General features: G+C 43.9%; 1 protein-coding gene across 1 annotated transcript in view; it reads left to right on the top strand.

Annotated features, from left to right (window-relative positions):
• The window catches only part of LOC120037193 (T-lymphoma invasion and metastasis-inducing protein 1-like), a gene marked incomplete at its 5' end in the record, with an annotated part of 28,702 nt that extends 9,378 nt beyond the window's left edge, over positions 1 to 19,324 (top strand). Inside the window, 5 exons of the mRNA XM_038983369.1 lie at positions 2,244 to 2,325; positions 6,454 to 6,540; positions 11,122 to 11,331; positions 17,065 to 17,192; positions 19,235 to 19,324. Coding sequence (XP_038839297.1) covers positions 2,244 to 2,325; positions 6,454 to 6,540; positions 11,122 to 11,331; positions 17,065 to 17,192; positions 19,235 to 19,324 — 597 coding nt within the window. The remainder of the gene's footprint in view (positions 1 to 2,243; positions 2,326 to 6,453; positions 6,541 to 11,121; positions 11,332 to 17,064; positions 17,193 to 19,234) is intronic.
• Positions 19,325 to 19,649: the final 325 nt, after the last annotated feature.

Raw genomic sequence — 19,649 nt, 5'->3', positions numbered from 1 at the left:
TGTGATCTCTAATACAGATATCTAACGTGATCTCTAATACAGATATCTAACGTGATCTCTAATACAGATATCTAACGTGATCTCTGATACAGATAACTAACGTGATCTCTGATACAGATATCTAACGTGATCTCCAATACAGATAACTGACGTGATCTCTAATACAGATATCTAACGTGATCTCTAATACAGATAACTGACGTGATCTCTAATACAGATATCTAACGTGATCTCTAATACAGATATCTAACGTGATCTTCAATACAGATAACTAACGTGATCTCTAATACAGATATCTAACGTGATCTCTAATTCAGATATCTAACGTGATCTCTAATTCAGATATCTAACATGATCTCTAATACAGATATCTAACGTGATCTCTAATTCAGATATCTAACGTGATCTCTAATACAGATATCTAACGTGATCTCTAATACAGATATCTAACGTGATCTCTAATTCAGATATCTGACGTGATCTCTAATACAGATATCTAACGTGATCGCTAATACAGATATCTAACGTGATCTCTAATACAGATATCTAACGTGATCTTCAATACAGATATCTAACGTGATCTTCAATACAGATATCTAACGTGATCTCTAATACAGATATCTAACGTGATCTCTAATACAGATATCTAACGTGATCTCTAATACAGATATCTAACGTGATCTCTAATTCAGATATCTAACGTGATCTCTAATACAGATATCCAATGTGATCTCTAATACAGATAACTAACGTGATCTCTAATACAGATATCTAACGTGATCTCTAATACAGATATCTAACGTGATCGCTAATACAGATATCTAACGTGATCTCTAATACAGATATCTAACGTGATCTCTAATGCAGATATCTAACGTGATCTCTAATTCAGATATCTAACGTGATCTCTAATACAGATATCTAACGTGATCTTCAATACAGATAACTAACGTGATCTCTAATACAGATATCTAACGTGATCTCTAATACAGATATCTAACGTGATTTCTAATACAGATATCTAACATGATCTCTAATACAGATAACTACCGTGATCTCTAATACAGATATCTAACGTGATCTCTAATACAGATATCTAACATGATCTCTAATACAGATATCTAACGTGATCTTCAATACAGATAACTGACGTGATCTCTAATACAGATATCTAACGTGATTTCTAATACAGATATCTAACGTGATCTCTAATACAGATAACTACCGTGATCTCTAATACAGATATCTAACGTGATCTCTAATTCAGATATCTAACGTGATCTCTAATACAGATAACTACCGTGATCTCTAATACAGATATCTACCATGATCTCTAATACAGATAACTACCGTGATCTCTAATACAGATAACTACCGTGATCTCTAATACAGATAACTACCGTGATCTCTAATACAGATAACTACCGTGATCTCTAATACAGATATCTAACATGATCTCTAATACAGATAACTACCGTGATCTCTAATACAGATATCTAACATGATCTCTAATACAGATAACTACCGTGATCTCTAATACAGATATCTAACATGATCTCTAATACAGATAACTACCGTGATCTCTAATACAGATATCTAACATGATCTCTAATACAGATATCTAACGTGATCTCTAATACAGATATCTAACGTGATCTCTAATACAGATATCTAACATGATCTCTAATACAGATAACTACCGTGATCTCTAATACAGATATCTAACGTGATCTCTAATACAGATAACTACCGTGATCTCTAATACAGATATCTAACATGATCTCTAATACAGATAACTACCGTGATCTCTAATACAGATATCTAACGTGATCTCTAATACAGATATCTAACTTGTGGTTTGCTGAACTAACCTAACATGATGAGTAACCTTGACTGACACCCCCATAATTGTGTTGGCTCCCTGAGCTAATGCCTGGGCTTAAACTCAATGGGCCAAAGCAATTTTTGAGGAGTACAAATGACCTGATATACTTGTGTCAAGGGAAGGATTTGAACCCTGGTCTCCCACGGGAGAAACCCAACATCTTGATGGTGAGAGTGAAGTCTCAGGGCAGGGCTACTTCATGATGTACAGTAATGTTGATGAGAATGATTGGATTTGAACCCTGGTCTCCCACGGGAGAAACCCAACATCTTGATGGTGAGAGTGTAGTCTCAGGGCTACTTCATGATGTACAGTAATGTTGATGAGACTGATTGTATCCCCCTGTTGTTTTCTGCAGCTCTACAAAGAGATTGAGATATGTCCCAAAACCACCAAGATGATCCACTTCGACAAAGCTGAGTCCTGCACGTTGGCATACGGTAGGTGTTGCTCAGTCGATTGGTTTAGAAGGGTTGTGACTCTCATCTCTGTCGTTCATTGAAGTTGATTGAAGCTCATTTACAATGAAAAACAATGCTGATGTAGCCAATCATTTCAAGGACTATTTCACTGGTAAAGTGGACAAACTGAGAAGTGAAATGGCAACAGTGAACCATGATATTTGTGTATCGAAAATCTAATAATGAATTTGGTCAAGTTAGTGTTAGAGAGGGGAGAAAAACTGTTTCCCATCAATAATGATAAGGCCACCAGGTATAGACAACCTAGATGGTAAACTATTGAGAATGGTAGCAGACTGTATTACCACCAGGTATATACAACCTAGATGGTAAACTATTGAGAATGGTAGCAGACTGTATTACCACCAGGTATAGACAACCTAGATGGTAAACTATTGAGAATGGTAGCAGACTGTATTACCACCAGGTATAGACAACCTAGATGGTAAACCATTGAGAATGGTAGCAGACTGTATTACCACCAGGTATAGACAACCTAGATGGTAAACTATTGATAATGGTAGCAGACTGTATTACCACCAGGTATAGACAACCTAGATGGTAAACTATTGAGAATGGTAGCAGACTGTATTACCACCAGGTATAGACAACCTAGATGGGACACTATAGAGAGTGGTAGCAGACTGTATTACCACCAGGTATAGACAACCTAGATGGTAAACTATTGAGAATGGTAGCAGACTGTATTACCGCCAGATATAGACAACCTAGATGGGAAATTCTTGAGAATGGTCGCAGACTGTATTGCCACCAGGTATAGACAACCTAGAAGGTAACTATTGAGAATGGTAGCAGACTGTATTACCACCAGGTATAGACAACCTAGATGGTAAACTATTGATAATGGTAGCAGACTGTATTACCACCAGGTATAGACAACCTAGATGGTAAACTATTGAGAATGGTAGCAGACTGTATTACCACCAGGTATAGACAACCTAGATGGGACACTATAGAGAGTGGTAGCAGACTGTATTACCACCAGGTATAGACAACCTAGATGGTAAACTATTGAGAATGGTAGCAGACTGTATTACCACCAGGTATAGACAACCTAGATGGGACACTATAGAGAGTGGTAGCAGACTGTATTACCACCAGGTATAGACAACCTAGATGGTAAACTATTGAGAATGGTAGCAGACTGTATTACCACCAGGTATAGACAACCTAGATGGTAACTATTGAGAATGGTAGCAGACTGTATTGCCACCAGGTATAGACAACCTAGAAGGTAACTATTGAGAATGGTAGCAGACTGTATTGCCGCCCCTGTTTGCCATGTCTAACCACGGTCGTGGAAGGCAGCTACAGTAACTCCACTACCTAAAAATAGCTCTAACAGCCGACCAATCAATTTGCGGCCTGATCTTAGTAAACTGATGGAGAGAATTGTTTTTGAACAAATACAGAGAACAAGTTAACTACTGTCTTTCAGCGTGCATATAGGGAGGGGCACTCAACTTGTACCGCACTGACTCAGACGACTGATGATTTGGCTAAAAATAAATGGATAATGAGATGATAGTTGGAGCTGTATTGTTAGATTTCAGTGCAGCCTTTGATGTTATTGATCATAAATTGTTATTGAAGAAACTCACTTGCTATGGCTTTACATCACCTGTCATCACATGGTTGGAGAGTTAATTAGCCAATAGAACCCAGAGAGTGTTCTTTACTGGAAGCTTCTCTAACATCAGATATGTACAGTGTGGGGTCCCTCAGGGCATCTTCATTGGAAGCTTCTCTAACATCAGATATGTACCGTGTGGGGTCCCTCAGGGCATCTTCAATGGAAGCTTCTCTAACATCAGATATATACAGTGTGGGGTCCCTCAGGGCAGTTCTATTGGGCCGTTACTCTTCTCTATTTCGACTAACGATTTGCCACTGGTCTTACAAGAAGAAGCTAAAATGACTACGTCTTCTGATGATTGCACACTCTACACATCAGCACCTACAGCCAGTGAGCTCACTGAGACTCTTAGTAAGGTTTTACAGTCAGTGTCAGAATGGTTAATTAACAATAAACTGGCCTTAAATAGATCTAAAACCAAAAGCATTGGAGTTGTGTATCATGGGTGTAACCGTGGTCAACGTATATTGGCAAAGTTGTTGTGAAGACTGGGAGAGGTATGTCTTTTATAAAAAGATGCTCTGTGTTTTTGACACAAAGATCAACTGTACTAGTTGTTCAGACTCTGATCTTGTCCCATCTTGATTACTGTCCGGTAATACGGTCAAGTGCAGAAAAGAAAGACCTAGAAAAACCGCAGCTGGCTCAGAACAGAGCAGCACACCTTGCCCTTAACTGCCCACACAGAACTGACATCAACAACATGCATGATAGTCTTTCCTGGTTGAGGGTTGACGAGAAAGGAGACTACTTCTCTTCTAATCTTTTTAAGAAACATTCGTGTGTTGAAAATGCTTAACCACTCGTATAATCTATTTGCATACAGTTCAAACAGACATACATACCACAACAGACATGCCACTATGTACCCAAACCAAAAACAGATTTAGTCATATGAATATATACAGTACCAGTCAGAACGTTGGACACGCCTGTTGGAAAAGCATTCCAGGTGAAACTGGTTGAGAGAATGCCAAGAGTGTGCAAAGCTGTCATCAAGGCAAAGGGTGGCTACTTTAGAGAATCTAAAATATAACACTTTATTTCTAAAACACTTTATTGGTTACTATATGATTCCATATGTGTTATTTCATAGTTTTGATGTCTTCACTATTATTCTACAATGTAGAAAATAGTAAAAAATAAAGAAAAACCCTTGAATGAGTAGGTGTGTCCAAACTTTTGACTGATTCTGTATATATGAATAGTGTGTAAATAGTATTTTTGTTGTCTCTAACTCTTATTTTTTATTTTAATGTAATGTCCTTGTCTATAACTGTTCTGTACTTTGTCATGTATTTTTACTTTTTATGTGGACCCCAGGAAGAGTAGCTGCTGCATGTGCAGTAGCTAATGGCTATCCTAATAAACTAAACTTGTCACGACTTTCGCCGAAGTCGGCTCCTCTCCTTGTTCAAGCGGCGTTCGGCGGTCGACGTCACCGGCTTTCTAGCCATCGCCGCTCCATTCTTCAATTATCCATTTGTTTTGTCTTGTTCCCTGCACACCTGGTTTTCATTCCCCAATCACGCTACATGTATTTATTCCTCTGTTCCCCATCATGTCTTTGTGTGTAATTATTTTGTGTGTTACGTGTTGTACGCACTAGGCTAAGCGTTTGTTATTTTCCGTGTGTTTTCACGAAGCTTATTTGTATTTTGCTATACATTTATGTTGTGTGACATTTGCATACAGGGGCGGCAGGGTAGCCTAGTGGTTAGAGCGTTGGTCTAGTAACTGAAAGGTTGCAAGTTCAAATCCCCGAGCTGACAAGGTACAAATCTGTCGTTCTGCCCCTGAACAAGGCAGTTAACCCACTGTTCCTAGGCCGTCATTGTAAATAAGAATTTGTTCTTAACTGACTTGTCCAATTTGTAAGTCGCTCTGGATAAGAGCGTCTGCTAAATGTAAATTTGTGCGCGCTATACACTTTGCCTTGTTGGCTGGAGGAGGTTTTTGACGCAGCTGCGTCCATCTGTATATCTCTCCTGCACCTGACTTCATCTCAAGTACGCACACGCCTGACAAAACTAAATCTCTCTCTCCAGGTTTCTCAATAGCTAATGGGTATCCTAATAAACTAAATCTCTCTCTCTCCAGGTTTCTCAATAGCTAATGGGTATCCTAATAAACTTTATCTCTCTCCAGGTTTCTCAATAGCTAATGGGTATCCTAATAAACTAAATCTCTCTCTCCAGGTTTCTCAATAGCTAATGGGTATCCTAATAAACTAAATCTCTCTCTCTCCAGGTTTCTCAATAGCTAATGGGTATCCTAATAAACTAAATCTCTCTCTCTCCAGGTTTCTCAATAGCTAATGGGTATCCTAATAAACTTTATCTCTCTCCAGGTTTCTCGATAGCTAATGGGTATCCTAATAAACTAAATCTCTCTCTCTCCAGGTTTCTCAATAGTTAATGGGTATCCTAATAAACTTTATCTCTCTCCAGGTTTCTCAATAGCAGTAGTAGACGAGGAGGGGACTCAGAAGCTCCACATCACTGAAGTAAAGGCAGGAGGACTGGCTTCCGCTAAAGGTACAAACACACCTGAAAATCCAACCGACAACCCTCCGGTTGAAGGCTTGCTTCTCTAACCTTAGTAGTACCTGCCGACCCCTCTTAGATGTGCTGCAGATAGCATCGTTGTCCTGGACCCATATAAACCCCTTTTATCTTGTACCCATATAAACCCTTTTATCTTGTACCCATATAAACCCCTTTTATCTTGTACCCATATAAACCCTTTTATCTCGTACCCATATAAACCCCTTTTATCTTGTACCCATATAAACCCTTTTATCTTGTACCCATATAAACCCTTTTATCTTGTACCCATATAAACCCCTTTTATCTCGTACCCATATAAACCCCTTTTATCTTGTACCCATATAAACCCCTTTTATCTTGTACCCATATAAACCCCTTTTATCTCGTACCCATATAAACCCCATTTCTCTCGTACCCATATAAACCCCTTTTATCTTGTACCCATATAAACCCCATTTCTCTCATACCCATATAAACCCCTTTTATCTCGTACCCATATAAACCCCTTTTATCTTGTACCCATATAAACCCCATTTCTCTCGTACCCATATAAACCCTTTTTCTCTTGGACTCATATAAACCCTATTTCTGGACTAAAAGCACTTTCAAGGGCTGTAATCTGGGTTCGGGAAACCAGCCCATAATGCATAGAGCTGACATGATTGTCTACTCTGTCTGGGAGGAGGCTAGTTCACCGTGAGGTTGTAGCGTGATGCGATCTAAGGCATTAGATGATGCTAGCAGTGGCTGGCTGGAATCTAACGCTTTGGCGTTATAAATGATGCTAGCAGTAGCTAGCTGGAGGCTATATGACTTATTCTCTATATAGAGGTCGGAAATACAGAGACCTCCTGGCAGAGAGACAATACTAAAATACATTTAGAAAATATTTAAGTAGAGCATGCGATGGTGTGTGTGTGTGTGTGTGTGTGAGGGAGAGAGAGTGTTTGTGTTCAGGAGAATGAATGGTAATGCACTAGTGGTAGGCCTGAGGGTGTGTGTGTGTGTGTGTGTGTGAGAAGGGCAACTCGAAAGCATGAAAGACTAGAGGGTGTGTTGGGAAACCAGGCCAGCGCTGGACAAATAGCCCCACGTCTCTCTGTGACATCATTACACACACGTACAGCTAGAGGGGTGAAAACCCTCTTTGTCCAACAGAGACTCTCTCTACAACTGACATATACACATCTCAGACAACTGGGTCACGCCTTCGGGCCTTCGGGCCGTGTGTGTGTGTGTGTGTGTGTGTGTGTGTGTGTGTGTGTGTGTGTGTGTGTGTGTGTGTGTGTGTGTGTGTGTGTGTGTGTGTGTGTGCGCGTGCATCTGTGTGTGTGTGTGCGCGTGCGTCTGTGTCTGTGTGTGTGTGTGTGTGTGTGTGTGTGTGTGTGTGTGTGTGTGTGTGTGTGTGTGTGTGTGTGTGTGTGTGTGTGTGTGTGTGTGTGCGCGTGCATCTGTGTGTGTGTGTGCGCGTGCGTCTGTGTGTGTGTGTGTGTGTGTGTGTGTGTGTGTGTGTGTGTGTGTGTGTGTGTGTGTGTGTGTGTGTGTGTGTGTGTGTGTGTTCAGAGCTTGAATGGCAATGGGAACGCATTAGTGGTAGGCTTTGGGGGTGTGTCTGCACTCCAAGCCTGTTCATTCTCAACACAGCACATTATTCCAGCCATAGCACTGCTTCTATCAGAAGGGATGTGAATTGAGATTGACGTCTGGCCCCTATAGGGAGGATTGCTGCTACAGTAATAACAATGTGTGTATATTCTGTTTTATTCTCCCAGACAGTCATTATAACCTCCCTGCCGACTGGCCTGGGTGTCTGTCCTCTTCTATATAGTCTATGTATGTATTTAGATATGCAACTTTTATCCAAAGAAATGTACAGTAGTGCAAACACATATACACGTATTAGTGGCCCCCCCCCCCGGGGGCGAATTGATCCCACAATCCTGCTGTTGCATCATGGGAGTCTACTTTACTGAGCCACACAGGATCCTGCATCAGGACAGAGACAGGAGCAGTCAGACTGCTTTTCACAGTCAATTTGCATCATTTGATTTAATCGATTCTAATTGGCTGGCTATTTGATTGCTAATTACCAATTAGGACTGCGCAGACACGGTTGGTGAAAGGAGGCGGGACTAGAGCCAGTCAATCAAAGGGCTTTGTCCAATCCAATACATTCTTCTTTCCTTTGTTCAGGTAACCACCGGTCTATGTGTTAGTGGATAGGAAAGAAGGAAAAGGTTGGAGAAAGGGAGAGAGGGAAATGGATGGAGAGAGGGAGAGAGGGAAAGGTTTGGAGAGAGGGAGAGAGGGAAATGGATGGAGAGAGGGAGAGAGGGAAAGGGTTGGAGAGAGGGAGAGAGGGAAATGGATGGAGAGAGGGAGAGAGGGAAAAGGTTGGAGAGAGGGAGAGAGGGAGAGAGGGAAAAGGATGGAGAGAGGGAGAGAGGGAAACGGGTGGAGAGAGGGAGAGAGGGAAATGGATGGAGAGAGGGAGAGAGGGAAAGGGTTGGAGAGAGGGAGAGAGGGAAAAGGTTGGAGAGAGGAAGAGAGGGAGAGAGGGAAAAGGATGGAGAGAGGGAGAGAGGGAGAGAGGGAAAAGGATGGAGAGAGGGAGACAGGGAAATGGATGGAGAGAGGGAGAGAGGGAAAGGGATGAGAGAGGGAGAGAGGGAAAAGGATGGAGAGAGGGAGAAAGGGAAATGGATGGAGAGAGGGAGAGAGGGAAAAGGATGGAGAGAGGGAGAAAGGGAAATGGATGGAGAGAGGGAGAGAGGGAAATGGATGGAGAGAGGGAGAGAGGGAAAAGGATGGAGAGAGGGAGAGCGGGAGAGAGGGAAAAGGATGGAGAGAGGGAGAAAGGGAAATGGATGGAGAGAGGGAGAGAGGGAAAAGGATGGAGAGAGGGAGAGAGGGAAACGAACAATAGTGAAATTAATGTTTTGTTAAATAGATTTTCGTAGGAAAGTCTGTCTGCTTGAGGAATCTTTGTGGTTAAACTGGTCAATGTCTGTCTCAGCCTGGACGGCCTCTACCTCTCCTTGGATGTCTGTACTGGAGGGGTTTGGGAACCGTTGGAATTAACCATTCACATACTGTAGGCCTGAGTGCTGTGTGTGTGTGTGTGTGTGCGTGCGTGTTTGTGTGTGTGTGTGTGTGTGTGTGTTAGCTCATGAATCAGTGGAATGTTATCGCTTCGTTCCAGACATTATTATAAACTGTCCTCCAGTCAGCAGCACATGTGTACAGTATGTTATGACACAACAGTGGTAGGCCGGATCACCGACAACGACGAGACAGCCTATAGGGAGGAGGTCAGAGACCCGGCCGTGTGGTGCCAGGACAACAACCTCTCCCTCAATGTGATCAAGACAAAGGAGATGATTGTGGACTACAGAAAAAGGAGGACCGAGCACGTCCCCATTCTCATCGATGGGGCTGTAGTGGAGCAGGTCGAGAGTTTCAAGTTCCTTGGTGTCCACATCACCAACAAACTAACATGGTCCAAGCACACCATGACAGTCGTGAATAGGGCACAACAAAACCTATTCCCCCTCAGGAGACTGAAAAGATTTGGCATGGGTCCTCAGATCCTCAAAAGGTTCTACAACTGCACCATCGAGAGCATCCTGATGGGTTCCATCACCGCCTGGTATGGCAACTGCTCGGCCTCCGACCGCAAGGCACTACAGAGGTTAGTGCGAACGGCCCAGTACATCACTGTGGCTAATCTTCCTGCCATCCAGGACCTCGATACCAGGAGGTGTCAGAGGAAGGCCCTGAAAAATTGTGAAAGACTCCAGCCACCCTAGTCATAGACTGTTCTCTCTGCTACTGCACGGCAACCGGTACCGGAGCGCCAAGTCTAGATCCAAGAAGCCATAAGACTCCTGAACATCTAATCAAATGGCTACTCAGACTATTTACATTGCCCCCCCACTCCCCCTTCTACGCTGCTGATACTCTGTTATTATCTATGCATAGTCACTTTAATAACTCTACCTACATGTACATATTACCTCAATTACCTCGACTAACCGGTGCCCCGGCACATTGGCTCTGTACCGATACGCCCTGCATATAGCCCCGCTATTGTTATTTACTGCTGCTCTTTAATTATTTGTTTTTCTTATCTCTTACTTTAAAAAATACATTTTCTTAAAACTGCATTGTTGGTTAGGGGTTTGTAAGTAAGCATTTCACTGTCTACACCTGTTGTATTTGGCGCATGTGACTAATACAATTTGATTTGATTTGTTAGATCATGTCCTCTCTCTGCCTTTATCTAATGTCTCTATCATGTCCTCTCTCTCTATCATGTCCTCTCTCCACCTTTATCTAATGTCTCTATCATGTCCTCTCTCTACCTTTATCTAATGTCTCTATCATGTCATATCTCTACCTTTATCTAATGTCTCTATCATGTCCTCTCTCTACCTTTATCTAATGTCTCTAAGATTTGGTGATTATGTAAGTGTAATGTTCTCTCTCTCTCTGTCTCTCTCTCTCTCTCTCTCTCTCTCTCTCTCTCTCTCTGTCTGTCTCTGATCTCTCTCTCTCTCTCCTCCCCAGGCCTGCTTGCGGGTGATGAGATCCTGTTGTTAAATGGTAAACCGGCGTCGGCTCTGGGCGTGGTGGATATGAGGTCAGCGTTAGTCGGCCCCTCGTTGTCCCTGAGCGTGAGCACCCTGCCGACCCTTGAGCCCCTCTGCCCCTTTCCCCCTCGACGCTCCAACACAGCAGAATACGACACCTGTACAGACATCTATTCCCAGAACCAAGGTGAGTGGTGAAGCAAATAGACATGGTTGTATTTATTATTACTGAACAGGTTCAGGGATGTATTCGCTACAAACCAAACGGGACCAAAAACGGAAGGAAACACAAGAAAACATATCGAAACGGAGAAGGATTTTGCAACACATCTCCTTGCAACACATCTCCTTGCAACACATCTCCTTGCAACACATCGCCTAGCAACACATCTCCTTGCAACACATCTCCTTGCAACACATTGCCTAGCAACACATCTCCTAGCAACACATCTCCTTGCAACACATCTCCTTGCAACACATCACCTTGCAACACATCTCCTTCACATAGAGTTGATCAGGCTGTTGATTGCGGCCTGTGGAATGTTGTCCCACTCCTCTGCAATGGCTGTGTGATGTAGCTGGATATTGGTGGGATCTGGAACACAACGTCGTACACGTCGATCCAGAGCATCCCAAACATGCTCAATGAGTGACATGTCTGGTGAGTATGCAGGCCATGGAAGAACTGAGACATTTTCAGCTTCCAGGAATTGTGTACAGATCCTTGCGACATGGGGCCGTGCATTATCATGCTGAAACATGAGGTGATGGTGGGCCTCAGGATCTCGTCACAGTATCTCTGTCCATTCAAATTGCCATCTATAAAATGCAATTGTGTTCGTTGTCCATAGCTTATACCTGCCCATATCATAACCTCATCTCCACCATGGGGCACTCTGTTCACAACGTTGACATCAGCAAACCGCTCGCCCACACAATTCCATATATGATGTCGGCCATCTGCCCAGATGAACTGCAGATGGACAGACCTGCAGTAAGGTCAAGACCCTGGTGAGGACGACAAACAGGCAGATGAGCTTCTCTGACAGTTTGTGTAGAAATTCTTCATTTCTGCAAACCCACATCAACTGTCCTGGTGGCTGGTCTCAAGACGATCCCGCAGGTGAAGAAGACGGATGTGGAGGTCCTGGGCTGGCGTGGTTACACGTGGTCTGCGGTTGTGAGGCCGGTTGGACGTGCTGTCAAATTCTCTAAAATGACGTTAGAGGCGGCTTATAGTAGAGAAATGAACATTAATGCCAATTGCACGCTCCCTAAAAACTTGTGTGGCGTTATGTTGTGTGACAAAACTGAACAGAGTGGCCTTTTATTGACCCCCGTACAAGGTGCACCTGTGTAAGGAACATGCTATTTAATCAGCTTCTTGTTATGCCTCACCTACTGTAGAAACAGGGTTCCCTTTCAATCGGTCACTTGGTATGCCAATGACCAATCATATTCACCTGAAAACTAAAAACACGCCCACTGAATGCAAAGCCCGCTCTCGGACACGCATTCATTTCCTGAATTCAGTACTGCTCGCCTGAAGGAGAACGTGTCACACAATTTACAATCTTTTCAAGCACACAAAGACCAACTAGATTCAGCTCCGCCTTAAGTGTCTGTTAATGGGGAAAGTACTCGTCCCTCTAGATGTTGTGAGTTCGGTGTCTGTTAGGGGGGAACGTACTCGTCCCTCTAGATGTTGTGAGTTCGGTGTCTGTTAGTGGGGAACTTACTCGTCCCCCTAGATGTTGTGAGTTCGGTGTCTGTTAGTGGGGAACTTACTCGTCCCTCTAGATGTTGTGAGTTCGGTGTCTGTTAGTGGGGAACTTACTCGTCCCTCTAGATGTTGTGAGTTCGGTGTCTGTTAGGGGGGAACGTACTCATCCCCCTAGATGTTGTGAGTTAGGTGTCTGTTAGGGGGGAACGTACTCGTTCCCAGAATCTCTAGTGGCACAGCTAGCACTGCGACGCAGTGCCTTAGACTACTGCGCCACTCAGGAGGTGCCTAACCAGAAGGAATTTAACCTCCGACCGTGCCCTAGGGGGATGTTGTTTCACAATTCAAATTAAAGATATTCACAAGTGCTGATTTGTTTGCTTGGGGTGTAAATACGCTCATGATGCCTTGGCTCGGACCTTGGCTCTTTTCTTCACGCAAATGACGGGAATCTGGGCCTGTTCCCGGGAGAGAAGTATATCTTTCTCGTCGGACTCGTTATAGAAAAAAGCTTCTTCCAGTTCGTGGTGAGTAATCCCAGTTCTGAAGTTATTTTCTAGTCATAAGAGACGGTAGCAGCAACATTATGTACAAAAGAAGTTAAAACAATGCAAAAAAAACAGAACAAAATATCACAATTGGTTACGGGCATGTAAAACGTTAGCCATCCTCTTCAGCGCCATCAGTGTGCATTCCTTGGGATGACTCGATTCAGGCCACCATGGAGAGGGTCTGTCAGGAGGGTCTGTCAGGAGGGTCTGTTGTTGAGTCTGGTGGCTCCCAGACAACCCTGGTTCCTGGAGATCATCAGCCTGTTGGGCGGGGACACGTGTGCGGTTCCGTGTCATTGTGGGGTTCCGTGTCATTGTGGGGTTCCGTGTCATTGTGGGGTTCCGTGTCATTGTGGGGTTCCGTGTCATTGTGGGGTTCCGTGTCATTGTGGGGTTCCGTGTCATTGGGATCTATTGTCCCAGGGACACAGGAGGATTTGGCCGCAGATATGGGATCTGTAGGTTTGGCCCCTGAAAAGATCTGTATGTTTGGCCCCTGAAATGATCTGTATGTTTGGCCCCTGAAATGATCTGTAGGTTTGGACCCTGAAATGATCTGTATGTTTGGCCCCTGAAATGATCTGTATGTTTGGCCCCTGAAATGATCTGTATGTTTGGCCCCTGAAATGATCTGTAGGTTTGGCCCCTGAAAAGATCTGTATGTTTGGCCCCTGAAATGATCTGTAGGTTTGGCCCCTGAAATGATCTGTATGTTTGGCCCCTGAAATGATCTGTAGGTTTGGCCCCTGAAAAGATCTGTATGTTTGGCCCCTGAAATGATCTGTAGGTTTGGCCCCTGAAATGATCTGTATGTTTGGCCCCTGAAATGATCTGTAGGTTTGGCCCCTGAAATGATCTGTAGGTTTGGCCCCTGAAAAGATCTGTATGTTTGGCCCCTGAAATGATCTGTAGGTTTGGCCCCTGAAATGATCTGTATGTTTGGCCCCTGAAAAGATCTGTATGTTTGGCCCCTGAAATGATCTGTAGGTTTGGCCCCTGAAATGATCTGTAGGGTTGGCACCTGAAAAGATCTGTAGGTTTGGCACCTGAAATGATCTGTATGTTTGGCCCCTGAAAAGATCTGTAGGTTTGGACCCTGAAAAGATCTGTAGGTTTGGCCCCTGAAAAGATCTGTAGGTTTGGACCCTGAAAAGATCTGTAGGTTTGGCACGTGAAAGGTTGAATTTGACTGCTAAGGGATTACCCTGGAACGTGATTACGACAGTGATTATAGAGTCAGCGTGTGCGGCCTCTATGAGGGGGATTGTATACATATAAGTGGCGTGTATTTGAGGGGTTGGTGTCACGGTTAAAGGAGTTTCTCCTTTTCAGAGCTCTTTGGCGGCATTTTGATGTTGCAAGAGTTTTTAGAGCAGGGCCTTTCTTTGTCCATATTGAAGCTTTATACGGCAGCCATCTTGTCGTGTCATGAAGGGATGAACGTGTGAACAATGGAGGATGCCTGTGTCCGGTGCGCGCGTTACGCTTGTACATGGATAGGATCAAGGATATCTGCGTTTATGACCAGCTTTTTTTGGTCCTGTTTCGCTAATCCAGCTCAGGGTAGGGCTCTTTCTAAGCAGTGTCTTTCTCCTTGGATTGTGGAGTTGCCCAGCGTTGCCCGGCATTGCATAGCAGTGCCCGGCGTTGCCCAGCATTGCCCGGCGTTAATTAGCAGTGCCCGGCCTTGCCCAGCGTTGCATAGCAGTGCCCGGCGTTGCCCAGCGTTGCCGACGTTAATTAGCAGTGCCCGGCGTTGCCCGGCGTTAATTAGCAGTGCCCGGCGTTGCCCAGCGTTGCCCTGCGTTGCATAGCAGTGCCCGGCGTTGCCCAGCGGTGTGCATGCTCACTCCACTAGGGGGTGTGGTGGCTTTTTGGGCATTGTTCAGAAGCATGACGACTGATGATATCTGTGTTGCAGTGAGTTCTGCAGTGAGTTGGGTTATTGTTCAGAGACATGACGACTGATGATATCTGTGCTGCAGTGAGTTGGGTTATTGTTCAGAGACATGACGACTGATGATATCTGTGCTGCAGTGAGTTGGGTTATTGTTCAGAAGCATGATGACTGATGATATCTGTGCTGCAGTGAGTTGGATTATTGTTCTTGGCTGTAACTGCTCTCAGTGTGGCTCCTAATGTTCTTACGGACAGTTCCGGAAGTAGGTATTAGTAGGTATTAGGGAGCGTGCAGGTTGTGCATTTATCCAGGTTACCGCAATTCCCCTGTGTGTTTTAGCCTTGGTCTGCCGTGATTCATCGATAACGGCGAATGGGCATTATCACAGTCACAGCAGGTACCTGTTGTTTTGGACTTGCGGTTCCTCGTGTGAGTTCTATCATTTCAGATTCCTTGGGTCTTTGTGTGAGCCTTTTTTTGAACCGGTAGGATCTATGGACTGCGTTTTGTCCGGGGTACCGCAGTTCACCTGTGGGTTTAAGCCTTGGGCTGATGTGGTTCATCGACTCTGGTCGATGCCATGCAGCGCGTTTGCGCTATTTACCAAGTCACGACAGGTTCCTTGTATGAGTTCTGACATTTATTAAGGTTCACAAGGTAAGTATTGTTCTTGGAACCGTGGGGTCTAGGGACTTGTGCTGCCTTGGCGACGTGTCAGTGCGCATAGCCAAGTTGCAGCAGGATCTGGTTCCCGATATGGGGCTTTGACAGTTCAGGCTTCTTGGGTAAGTATTAGAGAAAAAGGTGGCTTCTGTAACCCCTTTTTGGAGCTGGTTGAACCTGTGGGTGCTTGGGCTGCCGTGGGCATCCTAGTTTGGTACCCTCCTGAGCCAGCTTGGGGCGTGATAGTATCTATCCATAGTATGTTTTACAGAGTGACCGACTGAAAGGGAACGTACAGTTATGTTTATAACTACTGTTCCCTGAAGGAGGGAACGAGGTATAGCATATTTTGGCCCTGTGCCGTCAAGGGGTTTGGGCTCGCTGAAGAGCGGTATTTATTTGAGAAATGAATGTAAGCCCCAGTGTTATAGCCAGGAAGGTAGTGGCTTCCGAGGGCAGGCTCTGTATTCATTGGCCAGTTGGGCTTGTTATAGTTTTCTTCAGGTAAATATAATTGGTCGTTGACTCCCCATAGTATGTTATACCTCGTTCCCTTCCTTCAGGGAACAGTAGTTATATTCATAACTGTCCGTTTCTAACCCCTTCAGAAGGTCAGACACAATAATACCTTCATAATGCACAGACCATAATGTAGAATGGGGTTTTCTCAATCCTGTTCCCAAAGGGTTCACGACACACCTGACACCACTAATCAACAAGCCTTTAGTTAAAGCAGGCGTGTTAGTGCTAGGGCACCCTTTCAGGTCCCCAGGACCAGGATTGACAAGCTCTGTCTTATATAGTTCTGTTTGGGGTGGCAGGTAGCCTGGAGAAGCTAGAGTTGCTGGTTCGAATCACAGCTCTGTTAGCTTTATCCTAAATACCATCTCCTGCCCTTCCTTGAGCAAGGTACCTAACCCGTAAACTGCTCCAGGGGCACTGCACTACAGCTAACCCTGTGCCTCCAACCTCTTGTGTGTTTGTGTCACTGTGGGTTGAGAGTTGTGAGCTGTGGGTTGTGTTCTTCTCCTGTAGTGTAAACTATTGTTGTTTCAAACAAATTCTCTCTCTCTCCCCCTTTAGAGGACATTCTGGATGAGGTATCAGGGTTGACGGTGGTCAGTCCGGATGATACTCTGGAGGATGAGTCAGTTCTGGATCTGGAGAATTCAGGACGCAACCAGGCGGACTACGCTGAGACAGGACACAAGGTAAGAGATGGGACTGCAGCATTACACACACTTCTTTTGTGTTCTCCCTGTACACCAAGTCAGAACCGTAGTATAAATAAAGGGTGCATATAAACACACGACTCTCATCCCTCCGCACCCGAAACACTCATTTTGTAGAGGTGAATGATTAAAACCAGCCAATCAGTCTTTGAGATGACTTAGAGCACCACAGCATAGCCACAGGTCGACCTGTGATAATGATAGTGATACCTTAGGCCAGTGGTGATTTTAACATGTAAATCTTGGTTTGGCAGAAACAATTTAAAGTGGGATGCATACCTGCAAAGCCACTACACAACACTAAACAATACATTAATTGCACTATAACGTTGACAAACGGTGCACACAAACTGTTAGGGCCTACATAAAGTCCCAACACCTTACCACTGCTACACCTGGCTATCAGAGGAGCCTTGTCTAGCAGCAAAACAGTTAATTCAGCCTCATTTGCTGCCTTTAAAAAAACATAGCTGATATGGCTGACATGCTTAAACAAATGTGGTTTCTACTGACAATTGAGATGTACTAACTATGGCATAAAGGGATGACAAGCAGATAAGAGGAAATCCGTAATTTCGATTAAGACATTAACGAGCGAGCTAGGACGGACGTAGTCAATATAACTATTTGTTTAGCACTTTTGAAATGTACAGCGACAGAATTCAGAACATGGGTCATTCTTACTGTGTTCTCCCTGTACACCAAGTCAGAACCGTAGTATAAATAAAGGGGGCATATAAGCAGACAATGAAAGCTTTTACAATATTTGATGATTACATTTCTCTAAAACAGGCTATAGGCTACATGTGCACCACCAAGTCAGAACAGTAGGCAAAAATTAAGAGGGGTAAATAGACTAAATTCTTAGGGTGAGGCACATGGGCTACTAACGTCTTACTACACAACATACACTTAGTATTACTTAGCTACAGTATACATGTCTCCCTGGCATATTACATCATTTATGCAGCAGCAGACAATACATCTTTGGACTCACCTTGTTGTGCTGTGCTCACTTGAACAGGAAGGTGGAGCGGCGGTCCTTCTTGAGGGCAAATTTTGTCATCAAAGTCTGACATTCTCTGGATTTATGGTGCTTTCAAAGACAACTGGGAACTCGAGAAAAATTAAAAAGGTTGAATCATGACGACGTCATTGATCTTCAGGTCGTAGCTCTAGAAAAGAGTCCGGATTTACAATTCCCGAGTTGGATGACCAATTTTGAATGTATGATGTTAACATGATCAGTCCAATCAAAGCAACTGTACATGTAACGTGATTTGACGTCATTTTTTATCTGTGCCCAATGACCTTGAGCCTTTTTGGATTGGCACTTCTAATATAACTCTATGGCAGCACCCTAGGGGGCTAGAATTTTCTAGCTCTACCCTTAGACTTGGCAGTGACGTAGTGTCCCCATGAGTGACAGAACACTGAGGCGATTTTCTGCTGGCCTGCCCCACCACCACAGAAAGCACTGAGCTAGCTTGAAACACCTGCATTTTGGAGCTGCTTTACTCAAGAAAACAAAGAAGAGACCATGTTTGTATGCGGCTTTATTAACTCAATTATATATATATATACATATACATGTACATTATATACATGTACATATACATTACGTTGTTTGCAAACTGATATGTGACACGTATTAATGCCAAAATAACATGCAAAACAGGCAAGCTCAAAAAAATGAATGACGGTTCGTCACTGCCTTAGGCATGGGTAATCCTAGTTGTTTTTTTCCCCAGGATTGTACGTTTGATTTATAAAGTGTCTTTGTGCGTGTGCCTGAATGTGTGCCGTTCAGTACTAATCCAGAGGAATGAAACAGTGGTGCCAGGTCTGTGTTTTCACATCTTGTAAAGATGGTAGCCATTTTATGGTTTTGTTCAAGTGCCAGAGAGTGGAACATGAGTCGTGTGTGTGTGTGTGTGTGTGTGTGTGTGTGTGTGTGTGTGTACTTTGTGTACATGTGTGTGCGTAAGTACGTGCAACTCTCTGTGCGTGTCGCCTGGAAGCCCTTTGAGCGTGTTTCTCGTGTGATAGTGGTGACCTTTGAGAAAGGTTGTTTGATTGGTTGTCTCAGAGTGGCAGATGGGAGGATCTGAGACAAGCAGGGGTGGACACATTGATTCCCGAAATGCATTAAAATCCTTAAGAGTCTACTGATGCACCTTTGTGTCAATCTACTACTGAACACAAAAATGTAAACGCAACATGCAACAATTTCAAAGAGTTACAGTTCATATTAGGAAATCAGTCAATTTAAATAAATGTCTTGGCCCCTAATCTGTGGATTTCACATGACTGCGGGATATGTCCCCAGCACAAGGTGCACCTGTGTAATGATCACGCTGTTTAATCAGCTTCTTGATATGCCACACCTGTCAGGTGGATGGATTATCTTGGGAAAGGAGAAATGCTCATTAACAG

The sequence above is a fragment of the Salvelinus namaycush genome, unplaced genomic scaffold (assembly GCF_016432855.1).
Source record: "Salvelinus namaycush isolate Seneca unplaced genomic scaffold, SaNama_1.0 Scaffold1610, whole genome shotgun sequence".
NCBI classification, from domain to species: Eukaryota; Metazoa; Chordata; class Actinopteri; order Salmoniformes; family Salmonidae; genus Salvelinus; species Salvelinus namaycush.
The sequence above is the reverse complement of the archived record's forward strand: the minus strand, read 5'-3'. Positions and strand labels throughout refer to the sequence as shown.